This window comes from Colias croceus, chromosome 26 (assembly GCF_905220415.1).
Source record: "Colias croceus chromosome 26, ilColCroc2.1".
Classification (NCBI taxonomy): Eukaryota; Metazoa; Arthropoda; class Insecta; order Lepidoptera; family Pieridae; genus Colias; species Colias croceus.
This window is the reverse complement of record NC_059562.1, coordinates 2,405,917-2,429,114: the sequence shown is the minus strand read 5'-3', so window position 1 is coordinate 2,429,114 and position 23,198 is coordinate 2,405,917. Positions and strand designations below refer to the sequence as shown.

Genomic DNA, 23,198 nt, shown 5'->3' with positions numbered 1-23,198 from the left:
CGGTCCGCCCCGGCTTCGCCCGTGGTACATATTCACGTTTTCTCTACATAAGAACCATCCTCGAACTTCAAGGAATATTATACAAAAAGAATTAACGAAATCGGTTAAGCCGTTCTCAAGTTATGCGCTTACCAACACATTTTGGGATTCATTTTTATAATATAAGATTTTAGGCATACACAATTATAATATTTTTATAGAAATCGCAATCTGTAGGGTCATTTCATATCACAATTGCAATCAATTGGTCATAGTTCTAGTATGTTTATGAATCAGCAAGTTTGGGGTAACTGATAAGATACGATTAAGGGCTTGCTTAATCGCTTTTTACAAAACAGTAGTTGATAGTATTCATAACTCAGTGAAAAGTCCGCTTCCTTTGATAAAACTCAGCGGCACATCCCGTTTATGTCAAAGATTAAATGCGTAGAAATGAACGGTGGTCATCAACATTATGCCTCCTTTCTAAATAATTAAAATCTAATACAATGTTATGTAATTATGTACAATCCGATGAATGCACACAAAATGTTTTAAAACAGATCAGTTACTGTAGCAAGTAGTATTTACAATCGTTCAATAAAATACAGTATCTAATTAGTCAATTAATTATAGGTAATACATACTGATATGATAAAAAAAGAGCATTTATATGAAGGTCAAACACAATCCATACACTTTACTAAAGCTGTTTTTTCCTGGTTAATTTCCGACTACCATTTGATTTGGTGTATCTGCGCATAACATATTCTTATCATTGTAACAAAAGCATGAATTTTATGTAGTATTTTAAAATATGTGACCGCAGTACACAACCTAGTTCGATGTATAAGTACTCTATAGTTTAAGCAGATTTAGTGTATTTTTTAAATATTTATGAAATTATTTTAAATTAGTGTAAAATGTTATTGAATAGTGTTGTATTGTTGTTTGTTTTGGGATTTTCCCATGTTCCTTTTACAACAGGTGAGGTTTATTTCCTTTTTTTTAAATAAGATAGTTAAGAACTTTAATCGTGAATATTTATAAACTGGATCCTTTACTTATAATATTTTCAAAAGTAAAAGTCGTTTGAAAATTTTTCTTAGGTACAAAAGATGATACCTAAGTAACATAAATAATTAAAACTTTATAGCCAACAATGCGCACCATTGGATCCGTACCTACAAACGTGTAGACATAATAATTATGTTATTAAAAATCAATTTTTCCTTAAACTGAGACTTCATAGAAAATTTCAGGATTCTGTTCGTTAACTGTACGACCGCAGCGTCGATTAAAGTGACTAGGCTCTTAATTAAACGGCTGATAAAGCTAATTAGCTGCGACATATAAAACATTTTCGTTTGTCTTTATGTTCAAACCTCTGAAATGGCTGTACCGATTATTATGAATTTTTGGGTATATTAAGTATCTAGAAACTATTTTTTAATCTCCTATCCCCCAGAACTAAGTGATAAGGGTGTCCTGGGAGAATAACGTTTGCCGGGACATATACTTAGTATATACCTAATGTCTATATTTAGGTACCTACTATTTAGCAATAAGACATGATTACTAATATTTTAAATGCGAATATGTGTATGTTTGTTTGTCTTTCTTTCACGTCACAACCATATCACAACGTCGCGATTTTGTGATATTATTTCTGGGATTGTAAAAAGATTAGAGAGATAATATAGGCTAGTTTAACATCTGATGATCCAAGGATGATCCAGGCGCTAAACTGCAGGAGCAAGTTTTTTTTTTAATTTCCTACGTACTTGTTCTACAATACTTATATATTTTTTGAATGATGAATGTAAAAACACATTTTAAAGCGAAAGCTATGTCGATAATTGCGAAGTTTAGTTTTTCATTGATTCCAAAGCTTAATTTATTGTTTACTAGCCTTCCACTCGCGGCTTCGCCCGCTGTATCTAAAACCTAATAAATTATACATACCTATAAATCTTCCTCTTCAATCACTCTTCTCTAATCTATTTAAAAAAACCGCACCAAAATCCGTTGCGTAGTTTTAAAGATTTAAGCATACAAAGGGACATATAGGGACAGAGAAAGCGGCTTTGTTTTATACTATGTAGTGATTATCGTGGAGATATATTTAGCTTAATTTAAGTAATGTACATCTAAGAATTGTAACCAACTTATATGTAGAGTAATAATCCATACTAATATTATAAATGCGAAAGTAACTCTGTCTGTCTGTCTGTAACGCTTTCCCGCTTAAACCTCCCAACCAATTTTGATGAAATTTGGCACAGACAATCTTCAGACCCTGAGAAAGAACATAGGCTTTTTATTGCGAAATATGTAATACGGCCGAAGCCGGGGCGGACCGCTATAGTGAAAAATAACTTTTCAATAAATAAATGGCCTATAAATTTACAGTTAATTGGCAATGGCTTTTACTATTAATGAAATTTCTAAAAAAGTAATTGACAAGTAAATTGTGTCAAAAAAACGAATATTTCGAGATATTTAAGCACTTTTAAACATCTTTTTAGTCCCTCGAGCTTTTTCGATAAAATATTTCTAACAAATTGACAGTAAGTAAAATAAGAACCAATTATTGTACATTGCATCAGCTGAAAATAAACTTAATTAATAAAAATAAATTATGAAATAAATAAACAATTATCAACCGGATGCACGCATTGTTGTCCTCGGGTGAAACTTCCGGTTGTGTAGCGTAGGTGTGACCCTATCGACCTTTTCAATTCCCACTGAGAGCGGAAGATTCCCTGGTGATGGGAAACTTACAGACAATCTAAAAAGAGCGGTCGAAAACATTGTTATTAATAATAATTAAGGCAACGTTATCAAGCGGGATATTGTATTATAACAGTAACTTTTTAATTCTAACTAATACTAAATATATTATCTACCTAATTATTATCATCTTGTAACTAGGCTTCTAACTATTAATAGTTGAATTAAAATTCCTATAAAACTAATCTATACTCTATACTAATATTATACAGCTGAAGAGTTTGTTTGTTTGTTTGAACGCGCTAATCTCAGGAACTACTGGTCCGATTTGAAAAGTTCTTACGTTGTTGGATAGCCCACTTATCGAGAAAGGCTACAGGCTATATATCATCACGCTAAGACCAACACGAGTGGAGCAATGCGGGTGAAACCGCGCGGCACAGCTAGTATTCAATACACATATTGTTAACTTTTGCTCTGCTCCACTTTATAAGCTTTCGCTCTACTTTCATGATTTTTGTTATTTCTTTGGAAGATTTATATTATTTATTTCAATTTATTAGGTACTAGCTTTCCGCCTGCGGCTTCGCCCGCGTTTTCAAAGAAAAACCCGCATAGTTCCCGTTCCCGTGGGATTTCCGGGATAAAACCTAGCCTATGTTACTCGTGCATAATGTAGCTTTCGAATGGTGAAAGAATTTTTAAAATCGGTCCAGTAGTTTATGAGCCTATTCGTTACAATCAAACAAACAAACAAACAAAGTTTTCCTCTTTATAATATTAGTGTAGATATGTAGATACTACACAAACATATTATTTAAATTTTGTTATATATTGCGTGGTGGGAACTGATCAACTGAGATATCAACTTCCGTTTTACTGCATAGAGTTATTTCCCTCTTATAAAACCTAATGCCCGTTTTTGCATGTAATCTTTAATAACCAATATTTTACGAGCATTTTTGTCCATGAACGTGAAACAACGACATTGCATTATTAACTTATAATTATTACTTTTTAATGAAAGCTTTTTCGTGAAACCATTAAATAACATACAATAAATGAATTAAAGTTGTTTTAAGTAAAAAGTTATTTCACCTGCAATGCGCTACAGCCTACAACTGAATCAAATAAAGAGATCATAGTGTTACATATGTGTGAGGAACTGCAATGACTTTCCAAGCGAAAAGCTTTCCAAAGACAATAAGTAAGTATTTGGAAATGCAAGAGCTAGATTTTCTAAGTGTAACATTAAAACAAGTATGCCTGCTAATTTTATTTAATTACCTAAAATCATACATATCATCTATTTGTAAAGTGTCCTGAACATTTCATCCCAAAATTACCTATAGGTGTACAATGTACATCTAAAGGTACTATTCTTTATTTTATAAACAAGCTTTAATTATCTTCACCTGTATCATCTAATTGTTGTCATCATCATCTATCATCTATTAATTAAAAATTATTATTCTTTTAATAATAAAAATAACTTTGTAAAAATAATTTTGTATTGTACTCTTAAGAAATAGCTCTGTATAATTGGCGCATGCTGTGTTAACCTCTAATTGTTTGTTACTTTATCGCAAGAACTATATGTTATGTAATAATAATTATACTAAAGAATCATTGTAAACAAATGTTGGTTAACCAAATAAATAAATAAATAAATATACTTAAGTAAGGTTTGTATGTAACCGTCTGCTGACAAACTTTAAAAGAGTATATATAATAAAATATCTACACTTACCTATCAATGTAATAACTTCATGAGTTTACCGCGTATGGCATTTATTTATTTATTTATACTTTATTGCTCTGAAACAAATTACACATTGAGACTTAATTTACCTAGGATACATTGTAACAAACGGCGGCCTTATCGCTTAATAACGATTTCTTCCAGACAACCGGTTATTTAGTTTGTTTAAACTATAATTATTAATGTCAGAGCTGGTGGGTCACTCGACTTGCTCGACACAAATCTAAATGATTAATTTTCTTCCAGCATCATTTAGCTCATACTCAGACACAATTTCGTGTAGAATGCCGCGGCTGGCGCACGGCAGGGTGCGCATGAAGCAGCGTGCTAGGTTCGTCAAGTTCATCTGTCTTCCACGGTACGAGCTCGTGGGGAACAAATACGCAACTTGTAAGGATGGGAAATGGGACGTGCCTATGCCTGTGTGTGTTCGTGAGTACATTGAAACCTTACTTATACATGCGAATGTAATTCTGTTGTCTGTTTTCTTTACGCCTCAAGAACTGAACCTATTTGGAGTAAATTTGATACAGAGATAGCTTAAGACCTGAGAAAGACTAAGGATAGGACAGGATAGGATCCCAACAACATTTGTTCTACGACTTTTTTTTATTTTAAACTAATTATTTACCTACGAAATTTATTGATTGCCTCTGAACTCACATTACACGCACCTTGCGTAGGCAAAATACGTATTGCGGGCGAGGGGTTGCGGGGTGACGATGCGGTTGGGGCGATGCACAAAATACAGATAAATAAATCAAGAATTATAAAAAGTCGTAGAACAAACATCGTTGATTAATGTAGTGAAGCTACCTGAAAGAGGTGATGCGCTAATTTTAATTAAACATGTATATAACATATTTAATTAATTAATTATAAGGATTTGATGATGCTGATGATGATATCCCCTATACCTTTTCAGGCCCTGGTTGCAGTGTCCCCTTTGTAGCGAATGGCATCAGTTTGCCCAGTAATGGCGACGCCTGGGTGATGTATTTCTGCCTGCCAGGCTTCAAGCTGGTTGGCTCGTCTGTTATTATATGCGATGGTGTGCAGTGGAACGCGTCTGCGCCTACCTGTGTTGGTAATACCTACCTATGTATTATTTGAGTCTACATTGTATACACAGATAAGAAAAAAAGAGCGTGTGCCGAGCACACGTGTCAGAAGTGAAACTTCTTTAGCAAGATTCAAATATACCAAAATATACTCAAGGCGCTTAGAGAAGTTTCACTTCAATAAGTGGAATGTTAGGAAATATTTGGACAATTCATTAGTAATATGTTTCACTTATTGCACGCCTCATAAGCGAAGCGTTGAGGTGGGTACTACTGTCACTTCGCGCAAAACATTGATTTTTCAAACTTAAAATGTCTTTATGTATCATACATTGCACTTGTAAGATAATACATACACACACATATTAAGAAAAAACACTATTTTTAACATTCATGATATTTTTGATGTCATTTTTGTTATTTAAACTAGTTAAAAAACAGTTTAAAAAAGTTCTGTCTTAGACGTCCGTGTGTCTGTATGTGCGGAGGATTTTCTTGTTAACACGATAGGGACCGAAATACTTTACTAATCGAGTCTTTTTTTTCTCTTACGCTTGAGTATGCTCAGGAATAGAACCCTTTCATTTTTCAGGGTCTGATTCGATGTGGTTTAATAAAATTGTTATTAGATAAACAAAAAAAAAATATCGACTGTTCTCCATAATTTTAGTATATCTATATATATTCTTTATTTTATTTTTTATTTTTTTTTATATTTATAGTGTACTCAAAATTCACCATTATAAACTCGATTCTTTATACTATAAGCCAAGGTTTAAAAAAATAAGTTGGTAGTCAGTCCCTTAAACCTGCGCAGTTTCACATCTAGGTGGGACCACAAGAAAAATAGCTCAATTATTACGGTACCGCTTTCTTTACTTTTCCAACTGTTTTATTTTATTTATTTTTTATATTTATAGTGTACTCTTTATAAATAATCAATTTTATTGTAAAGGATGAGATTATGAGGCGTGCACTTTTGGATTTTCCAAACTATTTACGTATTTTAGCAAAGAAAATGACATAAACATTTCTTTTTCACTTACTAATTTATTCTTACTGAGGATCAACTTCAGAATTTCTAAAATGCAATTAAAGAGAGATATAACATTACCATTTTAACGATCCAATAGTATTAATATCGTTATAAGAAAACTACAGGTAACAGGATAATGTAGAGGTATCTATCTATTAAAGATAATTTCAAGACAGACTATTTATGCGTTCAATGATAATAATTCCTAATATTATAAATGCGAAAGTTTGTGAGAATGTGTGTGTGTGTGTGTTTGTTACTCTTTCACGCAAATACTTCTGAACCTATTACAATGAAATTTAGCACACATATAGAGGGTAACTTGGATTAACACATAGGATAGGTTTTATCCCGAAATCCCACGGGAACGGGAACTATGCGAGTTTTTCTTTGAAAACGCGGGCGAAGCCGCGTGTGGAAATCTAGTACTGTCTATATCTCAATTTATTTTTCAGACAGCTCGCAGCCCCCCCAATTAAGTTGTGACTTCGAGAGTCCAGACCTCTGCGGTTGGAAACAGGATGAACTACACGATTTCGACTGGAAGAGATTGAATAAGAGGACACCCAGCTCGTTCCTATTTACTGGACCGTCTTTTGATCATACATTGGGAATTGGGAGAGATGGTATTGTTTTAATGCATTTAATTTTAGTTCTTTACTTAGTACACTTTTTAAATGATTATTAATGTAATTTGCTCTATCATTTTCAATGAAATATTAAAATGTAAACAGTTTAGTAATTTCTTGTGTTTGATTTTACGCTAATATTATTATACATTTAGAAATTAAAGACTAACGGATTTTAAACGCGATTAGTCTTCGGTAGTCTCCTAGCACCTCCTAGTGCCCATGCTCGATGTAAAGTGTGGTAATAATGTAATCAATAATGAATAAAGTGCGATTAAAATCCGTTAAACTCAATAATTTCTAAATGTTAACAGTTTGATCAACGTATTTTTATAATATTGTTATTTTTAGGTTATTACATGTACATAGAAAGCACATCAAGACTGGAGAACGATACTGCGCGGTTAATATCACCTATATTTGATAATTCATTGACCAAAGACGGATGTTTCTCATTTTACTATCATATGTTTGGCAAGTAAGTATTACATACTTTAAAGTTTTATGTTAAGTTCTGTTCTTACAGGGTTCTTCTGTTAGGGCTTTTGGCTTTCTTAGAAATATAGCTCGTAGTGGTTCTTAACCAGAGTATGTAGCTACAGTATATTTTTGTTTAATTCGTTAATTTTATAACGACATTTTCTATACTGCTCTCTTTGTACCTGCTGTCACTCCAATTACTACCTACTATTTTCTTTCTTTCTTTCTGTCGTATCTATTAATAATAATGTGTGATGAAAACGAGTGTTAAATACATTATTATATAGAGACACACGACATCTGCTTACAAATTGCTATACAATATTTTATGCAAGCTATTATTGATTTACAAAAATCGGGAAGGCCATAAACAAAAAAGAAGAAGAAGAAGAAGAAGATTTACAAAAACTTGTTGTATGTTTTTAATTATATGCTTGTTTCAGAACTTGCGGCGGTCTTAGAGTGTATCAGAAACCGGAAAATGTTGATATGCAAACCATATTAAGATCTGAAAATAGAGACAAATATATTCTTTTCGAGAGATGGGGTAATTTGGGCGACGTGTGGTTTGATGATGTTGCAAAGCTGAAGAATTCTTCAGAGAATTTTCAGGTATTTTTCTTATGATTTTGTTGTTATTTGATTTTATTTTATCTTTGCTATTTGCTTTGGTGGTCCGTGATAGCAAAATTACGCGTAATTATCATTATAATAATTAAAACGGTTGTGTATCAGTTATGTTAATTACACCTGCATAAAATACTTAAATATACATTGAAAATAATTTCCAAGATTATTTTATTGAAAGAGACGTGTTTTAAAAGACATTATAGAGTAGGTACATAATATTATAAAATTAATAGAGCTTTAAGTGAAGTTCTTAATCATTTAATCACAGATGTAATTTTTACACGTAAGTACCTAGTTCTTTCTTTGATAATAAATTACAGTTTTTTTTTTTATTTCTCTCGAATAGATTATAATAGAAGGTGTGCGAGGCTCCAGTTTCACAAGCGACATAGCAATAGATGATGTGGCCATTCTTCAGGGCAGTAACTGTACGGAGGCAGCCAGTAAGGCTGTCACTCCTTCGCCTAAGTTACGTAAGTGTTTGTTATGGAACCGTATTATTTTCTTCATTTTTAGTTTACGTCCATCGTGGTGCACTAATGCCTTCTAGGGAAGCGCGTACCATCTTAGACCACATCTCAGCTTAATATCAGGCGAGATTGTGGTCTAGCGCTTCCCTATCGACAATAAAAAAAAATGCTTACCGAAATTTATCTCTATAGAGATACTATGAGTCTTTGAAAGTAGGTATAGTAGGCCTACACAAATAATTGAATCAAGCGATCCAATCATAAAAAATCTTTCAATAAAATAATGCTAAATTATTTCCAACCGACTTCAAAAAAAGGAGAGGGTCTCAATTTAATTGTATTTTTTGGGTTTGTTACATCAGTACTTTCGACTAGACTAGATGAACCGATGATAATTATTTTTAATAGGAAAATTATTTAGTTTCTAATGGTTTATTTACGACAGCTCGTACCAAGCTGCGTTTCCACCTACTTAATTAAATTTAGTTTAGTTCTGACAATTTGACGGCAGTGTTGCTAAAAAATCGGAATTAGTTTTCTGTTGTTGCTAATTTCATTCCGTGTCAACTAGTAATCTGTTTTTGTTATGTACTTAATAATAAGATTTGTCCACTAGCGCCAGACTCGTGCGTCGGCCGCTGCGCAATGAGACAAACGCAATTGAACGAGCTCGGATGTAGCTGCTCCCCGTACTGCCTGGCGGAGGACACCTGCTGTCCGGACTTCTTCGAAATATGTATCTTTATGCCTGGTTAGTGAGAATATTATGGTTAAAATCCATACTAATATTATAAATGCGAAAGTAACTCTGTCTGTCTGTTACTCAATCACGCCTTAACTACAGAAACAATTTGCATGAAATTTGGTATAGAGATATTTTGATACCCGAGAAAGGACATAGGGTTTTATCCCGGAAATCCCACGGGAACGGGAACTTTGCGGGTTTTTCTTTGACTGCGCGGGCGATGCCGCGGGTGGAAAGCTAGTAGTTGATAATTTTTTATTGAAAGTGAACAAAAACAATTTCAGACATCATTCAAGTAGGTATATTTCACGTCATGTTTTTTAATCCAATATGCAATTAACGGTATACCTCCAAATTGAAAAATAGATATTACATGCATTTGCTCTAACCTAGGATTGACTTACTATCAATTCATTAAGAATTACTATGTTAATAGAACCAATGATAAAAAGATTTACTTATCTTGTATCCAGTATACTTTTTTACTTAAATTATCAAACACAGTTTAATTTATGTTTTTTAATGCTGGAGCCTTCTAGAGCAAGCAATATGGCACTCTTGTAACACTAGAATTTTTATAGACGTTTTGTCGTCCTTTTAATGACAAATACTCTATTATAATATATTATAGCTAGTTACTTAAGCCATACGAAAACAAACAAAACTATAAAAACTGTTTCGCATTTCTTACAGACTCAACGACGCCACTAGACGATATCGTTCCAGTAAATAGTACAGAAGAAATCGGGCCGCAAACACAAAAACTTATTCTTACTACACCAGAAACTACCTCAACTTCCACGACACCATCTACTACTACTGTTACTAGTACTACTTCTACGACAACTACTTCGACAACGACTACTTCTACTACTCCTCGTACTACTACTACTTCTACTTACACAACAACCACACCAAAACCAACTACGAAAACAACAAAAAAACCAACAACAAAATTAACTACCAGGAAACCTACTACAACAACCACGAAGAAACCGACTACAAAAATTATTCCTAAAACGACAGTTAAAACTACTACAAAAGCTACCAAACCTACTACAAAGAAACCTACTATGACTACAAAATCTACTACAAAAATTTCAACTACAACAGAGTTTGCTCACGGTATTTCAAGAACGTATGAAAATCATAACGTTTACCATGAAATGGTAGAAAAAGCTAAAAAGGAGCAGCAAGTTGAAACAAGGAAAATTAAACCACAGAAACCTGAAGGTAAGCTTAATAATAATCGTGTACATAAAATCTATTTCATTTTTAATTAAACAATTTGGCCAATAATCAAAACAATTTCATAAAATTTTGATGAAATAGCAAAAAATGTTCAATTTTTGATCAAACAATTTTCTCGTATTCATAATTCGGAATTTATTTTGTTTCAATATTTTTCTTATAATGGCCAAAAGCTCCTTCAAACCACAATTAAATTAAAAAAGCACCCGTTTACAAAAAATTCATGATAAATTAATATGTAAACACAGCTTTTAAACATTATGTAAACTGAAGAGAGCTTTTCAGCAGTAAACTGTGAATTGTGTACGAATGAAAGTAGCCCACTGAATAATGTATTGCGTCTTACAATAATTGGGCTCCAAGCCAGAATTGTTGTTAATTCCGTTGGATTAATGGAGTGATAAATAAAATATCAAAGCCTGATTACGGGAAAATACTTACAAAAGAGCTTTAATTACATAAGGCTATAAATAAAATAAGGCTATTAAAGAAAAAAAATAATAATTACCTACCTTATATAATTCTGTCTGTATTATGTGGTTTTTATTGAAATAAAAGACTTGGATAATAATATTATCATAGATCTATAGGTTCAAAATATTTTTTGAACCTATAGATTGTTGATTGTTATTACAATTATTCGTTTTATTATTAGTTCGTATACCTCTCGGCTGGTCTTAACTGAATAAATCTCGCAAAATTTACAACAATATCCGTCAATGAAACTCCCTTTTAAATCTAAAGATAAAGATTGCATTATTAAGATTATATCAATGAAGCAGAGAGACAAAAACGGATTTTGATATTTGATACTACGTATTATGCGAGAGCAAAAACCTCTCGATAATTATTACAGAAATATAACGTCAAGCTTTGATTCAACTTTGCTCCATTTCGTGATTATCAAATCAACAACAGTACCAACTAAAATATTTTTTTTTCAGAATCAAAGTCAAGCAGTACAATTATCATATTACTGACTCTAGGGTTAGTATCAGTTCTGTTCGGCGGTGCGATATGTCTGAACAATGTCGCACGGTCGTCCCGTGGTCGTATCGCGATCGCGAGGTTCCGTGGTCGTGTGAGTAACGACCAGGAGGTCCGTTATTTGTCCACGGACGTTGATGATGAATAAATAATTGTAAATAACGTGTGTTTTATTTTAGTTTCCCGTGCAGTGTGTATAGTAAAGTTCCATATCAAAAGAGATTGTGTGTAACAAAAGTTTACATAATAATATGCAAAAATCCACTCCTGTATTCGGTATAAGATGCTCTTATTTTTACTAGGAATACTTAAGCACAGATAAAATATAATACATACTTATTAGAAATGACGCATCTGTCTCTACCTATGGTCTCTACATCTGTAAAATTGCATTATTACAAATTATAATATTTGTTTTCAAATTACAAAAGTAATTAAAATGCAGAAAATAATAAATATGTACAATAAGAAAAAGTAAGAAAGTTATATGACTCTACGTTAACTGAAACACTCTGTAAAGTAAGACTCTACGTAAAGTAAAGGCGAGCCTTCAAAAAATTACAGAATCATTCACTAGATGGTGATAAAATAGAAGTATGTAGCTGAAATCTTCATTTATATCCTGATAACAAAATTACTATACCTTAATTTGTTTGCAAAAATTAAATTGGAAAATAGCAACTCATTTATAAATAAATATTATGAGATATTAATTTCAAAATTGCAACCCATTCATAGACAGCAACACTTACCGGAAACGCGGGCTTATACAAACCGGTGACCTCGTTTCTAAACATTACCCCGTTTTTACAATGTCACCCACCATGAGGGCGCAGCCTTCGGCGATACCTTATCATAGCATATCGACCGCCGTGCCGCCAATCCGCGGCACGCACGCGCACACCGCACTGCCGGCGGACAGTGTGACATTAGCCCGCACAGACCCGCCACGGCACCCCGCGTAAATAAACTGTAAATACCCAGTGTTTCCAAATTTCAACGCCGAATTGATATGGCAGAGACTCTGTCATAATCAGCGGACACTTCAATTGGTAAGTTTAATCAAGGTTTAATCAATAATTGGATTTCTTTTCACTATTTTTAGATGTGGAATTGAGAAGTCGTATATGCGTTGTTTAATCGCTTTAATATTAATGTAGTTTGTGCTGAAGTATGCATACGCTAGTAAAAGAGATATCTTGTATAATTTAACCATAACAGTGGGTGTACGAAGTTGATAACGTACGTAATTGCTTTTTTACTGTATGTGGTTACTCTACATTATTCTGTGGCATTACGTCATAATATACCGAATACAATTTGTTTAATCCTACCATATAAAACAAAAAAGTTAATGTGTTTGTTTTTATAAGAAATGATACTACTTTATTGCATGTTTTTTAAATTGCTCTACATAACAATAAGTGCAAGCAAAACTATTTTAGTAATTAAATATTACTACCATGTACATAATTATACCATTAAACCTATAACTATAAGTTGAAATAGTTTTTCTAAATGAACAAAATGTTGTGTGGTTTTATGAAACCACGGTAAAAGTGAAACTTTTTTTCACACTATAGACATTTAACTAAAAATTATCGTATTTGTACGATAATTATCGTACGTATCGTGCGCGACATGCGCTACACAGACCAAAAGTTTGAGACGATGTAATAAAAGTTTCACTTTAAAACAATAAATACGCACCACATAAAACTAGGACAAAATTTTATCCTTACAAGACATAGTTTGTACATTTCATCATCTTGTCTTGTTGAAGGCTACACACGCCGCTCTTTCTACAACAAAACCAAGATATCGTGGTGTAAATCCTAAATAAGAATAGGATAGACAAGGTAGTGTTAGGGATATAGGTCGCTTCATAAAATGCATTACGTATTCCACTTATATCATAGTATTATATAAATACTATATGTTGAAGACACCGGTATGCGGCAGTCCGTAGGTTGCGTGAAATGAAAATTCTGTATTAAACTTCAATAGCCTATTGTTAGGAAAAGTTTGTTTCAATAGGAGATGGTATGTTACAATAAAGTTTCTCCTAGTCATATTTGTAAGTTTTCCAACATTATACACTAGATTTTTACTTAGTGTTCAACGTTCTTATATTTTCAGAAGCGATATTATAAACTCTATTTATAGTCTAACTAGTGTAGTCTCTTTATTTACCTATTATGTATTCTTATAAAATAGTTTATTTCAAGTAATGTGATTCTTAAGTTTTCTCTATTATTATTCTCTCATATTATATCTATTATTAGACTGCAACTTCAAACATGAGAAGGATTAACATAAGTTTGATGGCCACCATTACGTTTACAATTTATGCTGAAATACCAACTATTGAAAACTATTTGACTATGATGGATTTGTTGTATTTTAGACGATATTTTATTTGTCTCTAGCTTTGTTTCTGCCTATTCAAAGAATTATTTCATTCCGATAATATAGAAACAACATCAAAGTTACTTTAAAAAATAGTTTACGCTAAAATTAGTGCTGTCCATAATATGTAGAGTCATACGAAGATACAATTTTTTTTCAAATATAATTTATAAAAAAAAAAAATAGGTTATTAGCTATATTAATTTACTTGTGGAAATTCTAATACTTTAAGTTATCTGTCAAATCAAATCAAATCAAATCAAATCTGTTCGTATATGGTCATACAAAGGTGTTAATATACAATATTTATATCACATATTATACTGCCATTGTAAATGGCGTGCAAAAATTTTTTTCAATACAATATCTGCTATATGATATTTATTATTTATCTGTAATGTAAAATAAGTCAAGCATCTAGTGATTCTAGTTTATTCATTTATTCATTACATAAGCAAAGAACTATAAGCAAAATAGAGATAAGAAATTCTGAAAAAAATAACAAGAAATAGGCAACATAAACTGAAATAAAAAAGGTTGATAGTTTATCCAAATGCATTATCGTAAATCGCAAATACAGCCAGCTTAGTGACTGTCGGGAAATGCTTAATAAAGTGGGTTAAACAAGATTTCCTATTTCTCGAATCGATGCTACGTAGCCCGGGTAGAGCTGCCTTTTGGCTGCATTCCAACTTTTCGGGCTGTTCGTTTCAAGGTCTCCGACACACATACATATTATACCTATAGTATGTGGTGGTACTTAACAATGAACCATTTAGCGTAATGTATGCGAAGGTTGGTAGCTTTGGCTTTTGCTGATGTTTTAAAATCGTCTATTTCGAAGAGTGAGGGTCAATTTTGGACTTCATAAAAGGTAATTACATATATTATTCTCTGTCCCTATGTCCCTATGTATGCTTAAATCTTTAAAATTACGCAACGGATTTTGATGCAGTTTTTTTTAATAGATAGAGTGATTCAAGAGGAAGGTTTTAGTATGCAATTTATTACGCTTTAGACAAAGCGGACGAATCCGCGGGCGGAAAGCTAGTTATATGTAAACTAGAGGATTGCAAAGAGTTATTGTTGGAAAAACAGGATTCCGCGTTTATTTATAGCGGTTGATTTTTTGCTATAAAAATAGAAAGATTTAATTAAATGATACTTAAATCAATAGACTTATGTTAATTTAGTAGATCAGTAGTAAAAATAATCATTTTCAATCACCTCTTTTGAACTTCATAAAGATTCTAGACATCCATTTAATATATTGATTACGCTCATAATAATCGTGGATTTTTTTAAATGTATTTAATTTCTAAACATACTTAAAGAGATTGTCCTAATTTGTATAAAGTGGTTGCTAGGAAAATGGGATGCTGTATCGCACCGCTCCTAGATACATTAAGCTCATTTAAACTCGGTTTGTTTAAGTAACATAATTTTGTATTGCAAATAATTCGGCTATAGATAGAATTATTATACAATAAAATTCCGCTTCATAACTATACCGGCAGTACCTAAAGGTAATTAAACTATAAAAAACTAATTTGAAATAAATCTAATTGAAATAATAAATTACTGCGAATTGAGTAAAAGTAGAGTTGTTTAACAGAAATACAGTTTTTATTTAACAGAACTACAGTTTGCAACTGTGCCCCGCGGTTTTACCCGCATAGCTCCGCTCCTATTAGACTTAGCGTGATGATAAATAGAGTATATCCTTCCTAGATAAATAGACTATCTAACAGTGAAATAATTTTTCAAATCAGACCCGTAGTTCCTGAGATTATTACAAACAAACTATTCAGCTTCATCAAGGCTTCATAATATAAGTACAGATTAACAATACTACCCATAGACTTAATAGAAAGTAATTATTTATCCAATTTTATTTGCATTTATCTTTCAAATAATATTAATGTTTGTAAGAGGTTAATTTCTAATGAGATATTTACTCATAACAAACGGAAAACTTAGTTTAATATTAATAACAGAGAAATGTCGGGATATTAATCTCGATAAATATAATATTATTGTTATAATAGAACTCAAAATACAATTTTGCTTGGTTACAGAAACATTGTACAGTTTCTCCTTATTATGAGAGCAAATAAAGTTTAATATTTATGAAAGCGAAAACAAGGATTCGGGTTTATTACATCGTGTACTGAATCCTGCGGTTTTACTTACTTACGTCATGCGGTAGACTATTTAAAAAATGCTCTAGGCTAGCTTTGAATTTTCGAATGCTTTTCTACCTTATTGATACCTAGGTACATAAAACTTAAAAGTACATTGATATCAGTATTAGACTAAATATTATTGACTACAGTCAATTAGTACTTCACTGCACATTCGAAGAAAACATACAAGCATTTATAATAATGCTAAAAGTTTTATTTAAAAATTTTCAACTAGCTTACCGCCCGCGGCTTCGCCCACTTTGTCTAAATCCTAATATATTATATACCAAAACCTTCCTCTTGAATCACTCTATCTATTAAAAAAAACCGCATCAAAATCCGTTGCGTAGTTTTAAAGATTTAAGCATACAAAGAGACATATTGACATAGGGACAGAGAAAGCGACTTTGTTTTTATACTATGTAGTGAAAATACATAAAAATGTGGATCAAGAAGACATATTGTTCATAATAATTATTAATTAACTTATGTACCTACCTACTCCGATAAAACTTGCACTACGAAATTATGTAATGCATATTTTATGTTATTTGTAGCTTAAAATAATATCCATGATTGCTTGTGAGTTTATAGTACAATACAGTAAAAGTTCTTTATTCGCGGGTAATAGGTTCCGTAAATATGCCGCGAATAGAGAAACCGTGAATAAGGAATGGTAATTTGTATGGGGTTATAGGGGATACGTTCCTAGGCGACGAAATAAATAAGCAAATACCTACATAAAGAAATCGGTTTAATTGAAGTTTTTTATACATATTTATTAATTACCATTTAATTAGGCAATGGCTTGGCACTTTTTACTTGTTTTTTTTTTAGTCGACATTATAAATTCGTAGTTGTTAGTTGTTCGTATTCGTAGTCGCAGACGAACGAATGATTTTTATTTAGGTAAATACCTACATATAATATGTATGTACCGATGCAGCGATTCGATCCGCGAATAAAGAATAAATGCCGCGAATATAGGAATTATGTCGCATTTTTATTTTCATCCGCGAATAGTGAAACCGCGAATGAAGGAAGCGCGAATAAGGAGATTTTACTGTACAGTATCCTTTATTTAACACACACATACAAAAGAGACAAAAAAGACGACGCCTTACTCCATGACGTGACGGTATTGTCATGATGCGACCTACAAATTTTACTCTCAACGCGCATTTAAAAGAAGTTTCGCTTCAAAAGAAAATATATCAAAGAGAACATAATATTATATTGTAATTACTCCTTATTTAAAAACACCGCATAATACGGCAGGATCTTTTTTAAAAGATACGCTCCAGTGTATTTTAGAATTATGGTCATTGTATCTTGCTTGTTGGAAAATAATTGGTTTCTTTTATATTATGTATTATATAAAACGTTATTCATGTTAATATGAATGGCTGTATGAATATTAATATTTGTCTGCTTAGGTTTTTCCGTCCGTGTTTCGCGCAAGGAAAAACCCGCATCGTTCCCGTTCCCGTGGGATTTCCGGGATAAAACCTATCCTATGTGTTAATCCAAGTTACCATCTATACGTGTGCTAAATTTCATTGTAATCGGTTCAGTAGTATTTGCGTGGAAGAGTACACACACATCCATCCTCACAAAGTTTCGCATTTATAATGTTAGTAGGACTTCTCTATTGTTATATTTGTTTTGTGTTTATTTTTTTTCTTTTATTATGTGTGTGGTGTTGAATAAACTTTTCTTTCTTTCTTTCTTTCTTTCTTTCTATATTATGTATTTCTATACTTACTAAAATCAGGAACTACTAGTTCTTACACTGTTGGATATGTTGATACGTAAACCCTGTGTAGGCCATGCGTGTACCACTGAGTGCAAAAGGCTGTAGATGAAAGGGAAAATAAAAGGAAAACCTTATAACATATAAAGCATTTATTTATATTTATAGATGAGGCTAGAGATATTTCGTCACTCCTCTAGCGAAACGTTTAATTGGGTTCAAATACAATATAAAATACTAGCGAACCCGGCGAACTCCGTTTCGCCACCTTATGTTTAAATACCAAACGAAATGTTACATAATGTTACTGTATATGTGATAAATGATTTGCCCGGTTTTCCCGCTTTTCTGTTGAAATGTTTCCTAAATTTTCTTTGCTACAAACCTCACGGAGCCAGAGACCATTCCAACGAATGCAAATCCGTGGAAATCGGTTCGTGCGTTCTGGAGTTATAGCGTCAGGAAGGAAAACCCGACTTATTTTTATATGGTAGAGAGATCTCTACCTTTGAAATTACTTTTGAAATGTCGTTTTATTTCTTAAGTTAAGCTACTGTCACTTTGAAAAATCCCTGTCCAGTAGTTAAACAAAAACAAACAAATCCTAGATAAAAGGGTAAGCTTAAAACAATTTATGGCGGAAACAATTAGTTTTAACATGGAATATTTCAACCCCATTTTACAAATGTAGATATAATCTGTTGGGAAAACCGTGTATATAATTAAAGAGGGTTGTACACCGCAATAATTTTGAGGCAACATGGCTTGCCGCAGTGGCTTCTGTTTATTTGATCTCGTAGCTTTAGTTAAAATGATACAATTTATATAAAGCTGAAGAGTTTGTTTGTTTGTTTGAACGCGCTAATCTCGGGAACTACGGGTCCGATCTGAAAAATTATTTCAGTGTTAGATAGCTCATTTATCGAGCAAGGCTATAGGCTATATATCATCACGCTACGACCAACAGGAGAAGAGTCACGGGGGTGAAACCGCGCGGAGCAGCTATCCGAGAGTGTTATCCTTTTCAATATAATGGAAAGGATAACACTTACCTATGTAATATTATGTATGTACAATAGAGCGGTCTTCAAAGGTTTAAATTATTACATTAATTAGTTATTTAACCATAGATTATTCCAGAAACGAAATTTCGCCCATATTGTGCGATGTCAGATTGTTCATACATTATTTATTTTGTCTGTCATTGACATTTAAGATATATTATTTCAGCAGGTTGTGTAACTGGCCCTTGTTAGTGTTGAGAAATCTTGAATATGATCCTAATTAATTATTAAAGTAAAGGCTACCTACTCATATTAATTTAATAACCTACCGCCTACTACCTACTTATTATGAAATACCGTCCATTTACCCCAGAATTTATTACCTAAACACCAACAAAATGAATTCTATTAAAAGAACAAACGAGATTTCATTTGAGATTTCAAGCAGAAAATATGTAAATTAAGAAGTGTACAAGAAAAAGCATTAAAAGGACTATAACGAGGATTCGTGTGCCAGTATATTAATTAGAGTAATTAACAATTTTATCCGGGTATCTAAATAATCTAAATTTGGATATGAATGGTCGGTAATTATTTACCTTACGGGTTTTTGTATGCCTGCCTTTATAGCTCTATGGATAGCTGCTTAATTATTTGAGAGCTTATTATACTTATTTTACTAAATTATATTTCCTACTAGCTTTCCTCCCGCGGCATCGCCCGCGCAGTCAAAGAAAAACCTGCATAGTTCCCGTTCCCGTGGGATTTCCAGGATAAAATCTATCCTATGTCCTTTCTCGGGTATCAAAATATCTCTATACCAAATTTCATGCAAATTGGTTCAGTAGTTAAAGCGTGATTGAGTAACAGACAGACAGAGTTACTTTCGCATTTATAATATTAGTATGGATTCATGTGAATAATTAAATTCAACCCTATCAACTTAGTTTTCCATTATATTTTGTTCGGTATGAATGAAATTAAGCGCTCCTTTCCTCCGCTCTTCCTAATTATGTAACATTAGCTTTCCGCCCGCGGCTTCGCCCGCTTTGTCTAAAACATAATAAATTTTATACTAAAACCTTCCTCATGAATCACTCTATCTATTAAAAAAAATCGCATCAAAATCCGTTGCGTTATTTTAAAGATTTAAGAATACATAGGGACATATGGACATAGGGACAGAGAAAGCGACTTGGTTTTATACTATGTAGTGATAACATAATTTTTATTGTTAGTGAGAATGAATAGAAAATGTTTGTTTTTCATTTGCTTATTTTTATTTTTTAACGTAGAGTTTTTACGTAATATCATATCTAATTTCGTCTCATTACCTATTTCACATTAGGTACATTATTTAATATTTTAGTCCTTGAATTAGGTAGTTATTTAAAGAAAAGCCTTAAAAATCAATTAGCACGATTCTAAATGTTATATCATTTTCGTTTTCACGAAAACTAAGCCACAAGGTTATTAAAACCTAAGTTAAAACCGTATAAGATTTGAAATATAAAATTTTTAAACTCGTCTTAGAAGAGCCATAAAAAATAAGAGTTAAAAAGAGTTACCTCTCACTCTAACAATTAGATAGGTAAGGGTAAATTTTCTAGTACTTACTGTGAAGTGAAAATGTTTTGTTATAGCACAACCTTAGCAACCCTTTGTCTGTGATGCGTTAACAAAAGAAAGGGTCATTATAATTTACGCAAGGAAACACGTACCTATACTTATTTTTTTTTCATGTACAGTGTAGTGTAGGTACCTACATAAATTTTTGTTACATCAAATACGTATCTTCTATTCTATTCTTGAAAGAACCTAAAAGCTCTTGAATAGTAATAGTTGATCCGATCTAGTAGTAGAGACATGAAAGTTTACATTTTTATTAGATACTAGCTTCCGCCCGCGACTCCGTCCGCGCGGATGTCGGTCTTCGCGTGGATGGTTATTTCTCCATTTTGAGTACCTCTGTCAATAACATCTTATAAATATCTATTGGACCCAATTCCCAAATACGGCTAGGCCTATAATAATACGCAACGTGTGTTCGCGGTTCTACGGAACAACGTCTATGGATAAAACTGAAAAATTAAGATTAATTTTTTTCTACGTATTTTTCCAGGATAAAAAGTATCCTATTTTACGCCCAGGATAATAAGGTATAATTATACCAAGTTTCATCGAAATCGAACCGCTAGTTTTCACGTGATGCCTTCACATACAGACAGACAGACAGACAGACAGACAGACAGACAGACAGACAGACAGACAGACAAAAATTTTTTTAATCACATATTTGGGTTTGGTATCGATCCAGTAACACCCCCTGCTATTTATTTTTTCAATATTTTCAATGTACAGAATTGACCCTTCTACAGATTTATTATATGTATGTATAGATACGTACAATATACATGTTTGCAAAAGGGTTGACACGAAATTTTTAAGTTACAATCTTTGTTATAATTCAGTACCTATTTAGTATATCTTGTGTATTTTTGTCGTCTGTATCCATATAACGATTATTAGCAGTTTTTTTATAATTATTTTATTGTGTTCTTTAGGTTTAAATGTATGTATCAAGCTTGTTGTGGCAATATACGTATTCATTCATTCATTCATTTAGAGTTAATGCTTGCTCAACTAAAACGTATCCTATGTGTGTGTCTAGATGTGTGTTAAATTTCATTGTAATCGGTTCAGTAGTATTTGCGTGGAAAAATAGTATATTTATGTATGTTTGTTACTATCTATTTATCTACATAATAAGTTGTTGCATAAATAGACTATTTTTCCATCCATTCTAGCTGCGCATCTTTGTTAACAACACACTTTTTACCACGTATTTAAGCTGATATTTATTTAATACCTACTAGATATTAAAGCCAACAATGGAAATAAAACAATACTTGTATATAGAGTAAGCAGAACCAGGCGACTGAAGTATCACTTGACTTACTTTAGTTTTGACAAATCCTGTGATATGATATTATGATATATTATGATATATTATGTATAAGTTAGATATAAGTTACATATTATGTAATATTGACATGATTTTAAAAGAGCAACTATGGAGTTTCTTGCCGATTCTTCTCCATAGATACTGCTTTCCGAATCGGTGGTAAATGTTAAAAATACTTATGTAATGACGATTCGAAAGTGCTACTAAATAGTAGTCTAATTGAATAAATGAATGTTTGAGTTTGAGTTTGTGTGTAACCCAGATGTTAAAAACGTTTTTTTGTGTTTGATTATATTTCACGGTAAGCTGGGAACTGGATGAAATTTCGTATATAGAAAATTATAGTCGGGATCAACTTCAGACGTAGCTAAAATTATTATGTAGATAAATCTATAAATATAAAACTCAAAGGTGACTGATATAGTGATCTATCAACGCACAGCCCAAACCACTGGACTTATCGGGCTGAAATTTGGCATGCAGGTAGATGTCATAACGTAGGCATCCCCTAAGAAAGGATTTTAGAAAATTCATCCCCTAAAGGAGTAAAATAGGGGATGGAAACTTATACCATGAAAATTTATCTTTTCCACGCAAGCGAAGCTGCGGGCAACAGCTAGTAGATAGATATAGATAAGTATGATACAGTTCATCCTGTTTAATATGTGATATCATTATGTTTTATATTTTATTATTTGTTTTATAACAAAGCTTAGTGTACAGTGTTATAAAACAAATAAACGCTATTGTATAGCTTCTAATGAAATTCCGTAACGAGAAAACCTCACGCCTCCCACTCCGACGGGCGGAGGTGTGGCTTGAAGGCATAGCATGCAATAGCTTTACCGCGGCAGTCCCCGAGTGCCACACGTCTTTTTTATTTATTATTTTAAACAGTACAATATGTTTAAAAATACTATTTACAGTATTTACCTACTACCTACCTACATATATTTTGAAGTACATACCTATACCACAGATAAAATAATACTAGACGTATATACGTTACGCTCAAAGCTTGTGAAACCAAGAGTAGGACGTTTAAAGACACAATTATTTATACATTAAATAATCAAAATGTTATAAAAATCATGTGTGATATAATACAAGTTAACAAT

The 23,198-nt window shown here is 32.4% G+C and overlaps 2 protein-coding genes across 12 annotated transcripts in view; both read left to right on the top strand.

Annotated features, from left to right (window-relative positions):
- Positions 1 to 808: 808 nt before the first annotated feature.
- On the top strand, positions 809 to 11,925 carry LOC123703552 (MAM and LDL-receptor class A domain-containing protein 2-like). The gene is made up of 10 exons (XM_045651617.1): positions 809 to 966; positions 4,721 to 4,906; positions 5,400 to 5,561; positions 7,027 to 7,197; positions 7,552 to 7,678; positions 8,124 to 8,292; positions 8,657 to 8,783; positions 9,397 to 9,531; positions 10,219 to 10,758; positions 11,721 to 11,925. The coding sequence occupies exons 1-10, from the start codon at positions 903 to 905 to the stop codon at positions 11,909 to 11,911; spliced, it is 1,872 nt and encodes a 623-aa protein (XP_045507573.1). The 5' UTR covers positions 809 to 902; the 3' UTR covers positions 11,912 to 11,925.
- A 737-nt stretch (positions 11,926 to 12,662) lies between these two features.
- Positions 12,663 to 23,198, top strand: part of LOC123703401 (calcium-dependent secretion activator) — a 57,499-nt gene continuing 46,963 nt past the window's right edge. For all 11 annotated transcript variants that reach the window (XM_045651345.1, XM_045651353.1, XM_045651346.1 and 8 more), the window contains exon 1: positions 12,663 to 12,815. The gene's annotated coding sequence lies outside the window, so the exon portion shown is untranslated. The remainder of the gene's footprint in view (positions 12,816 to 23,198) is intronic.

Excerpts from the sequence above, each read along its gene's own strand:
- LOC123703552 (XM_045651617.1), top strand. The coding sequence starts at position 903 with ATGTTATTGAATAGTGTTGTATTGTTGTTTGTTTTGGGATTTTCCCAT. Across the intron at positions 8,293-8,656 it reads ATTCTTCAGAGAATTTTCAG|ATTATAATAGAAGGTGTGCG; the intron begins GTATTTTTCTTA and ends TCTCTCGAATAG. Across the intron at positions 10,759-11,720 it reads TAAACCACAGAAACCTGAAG|AATCAAAGTCAAGCAGTACA; the intron begins GTAAGCTTAATA and ends TTTTTTTTTCAG.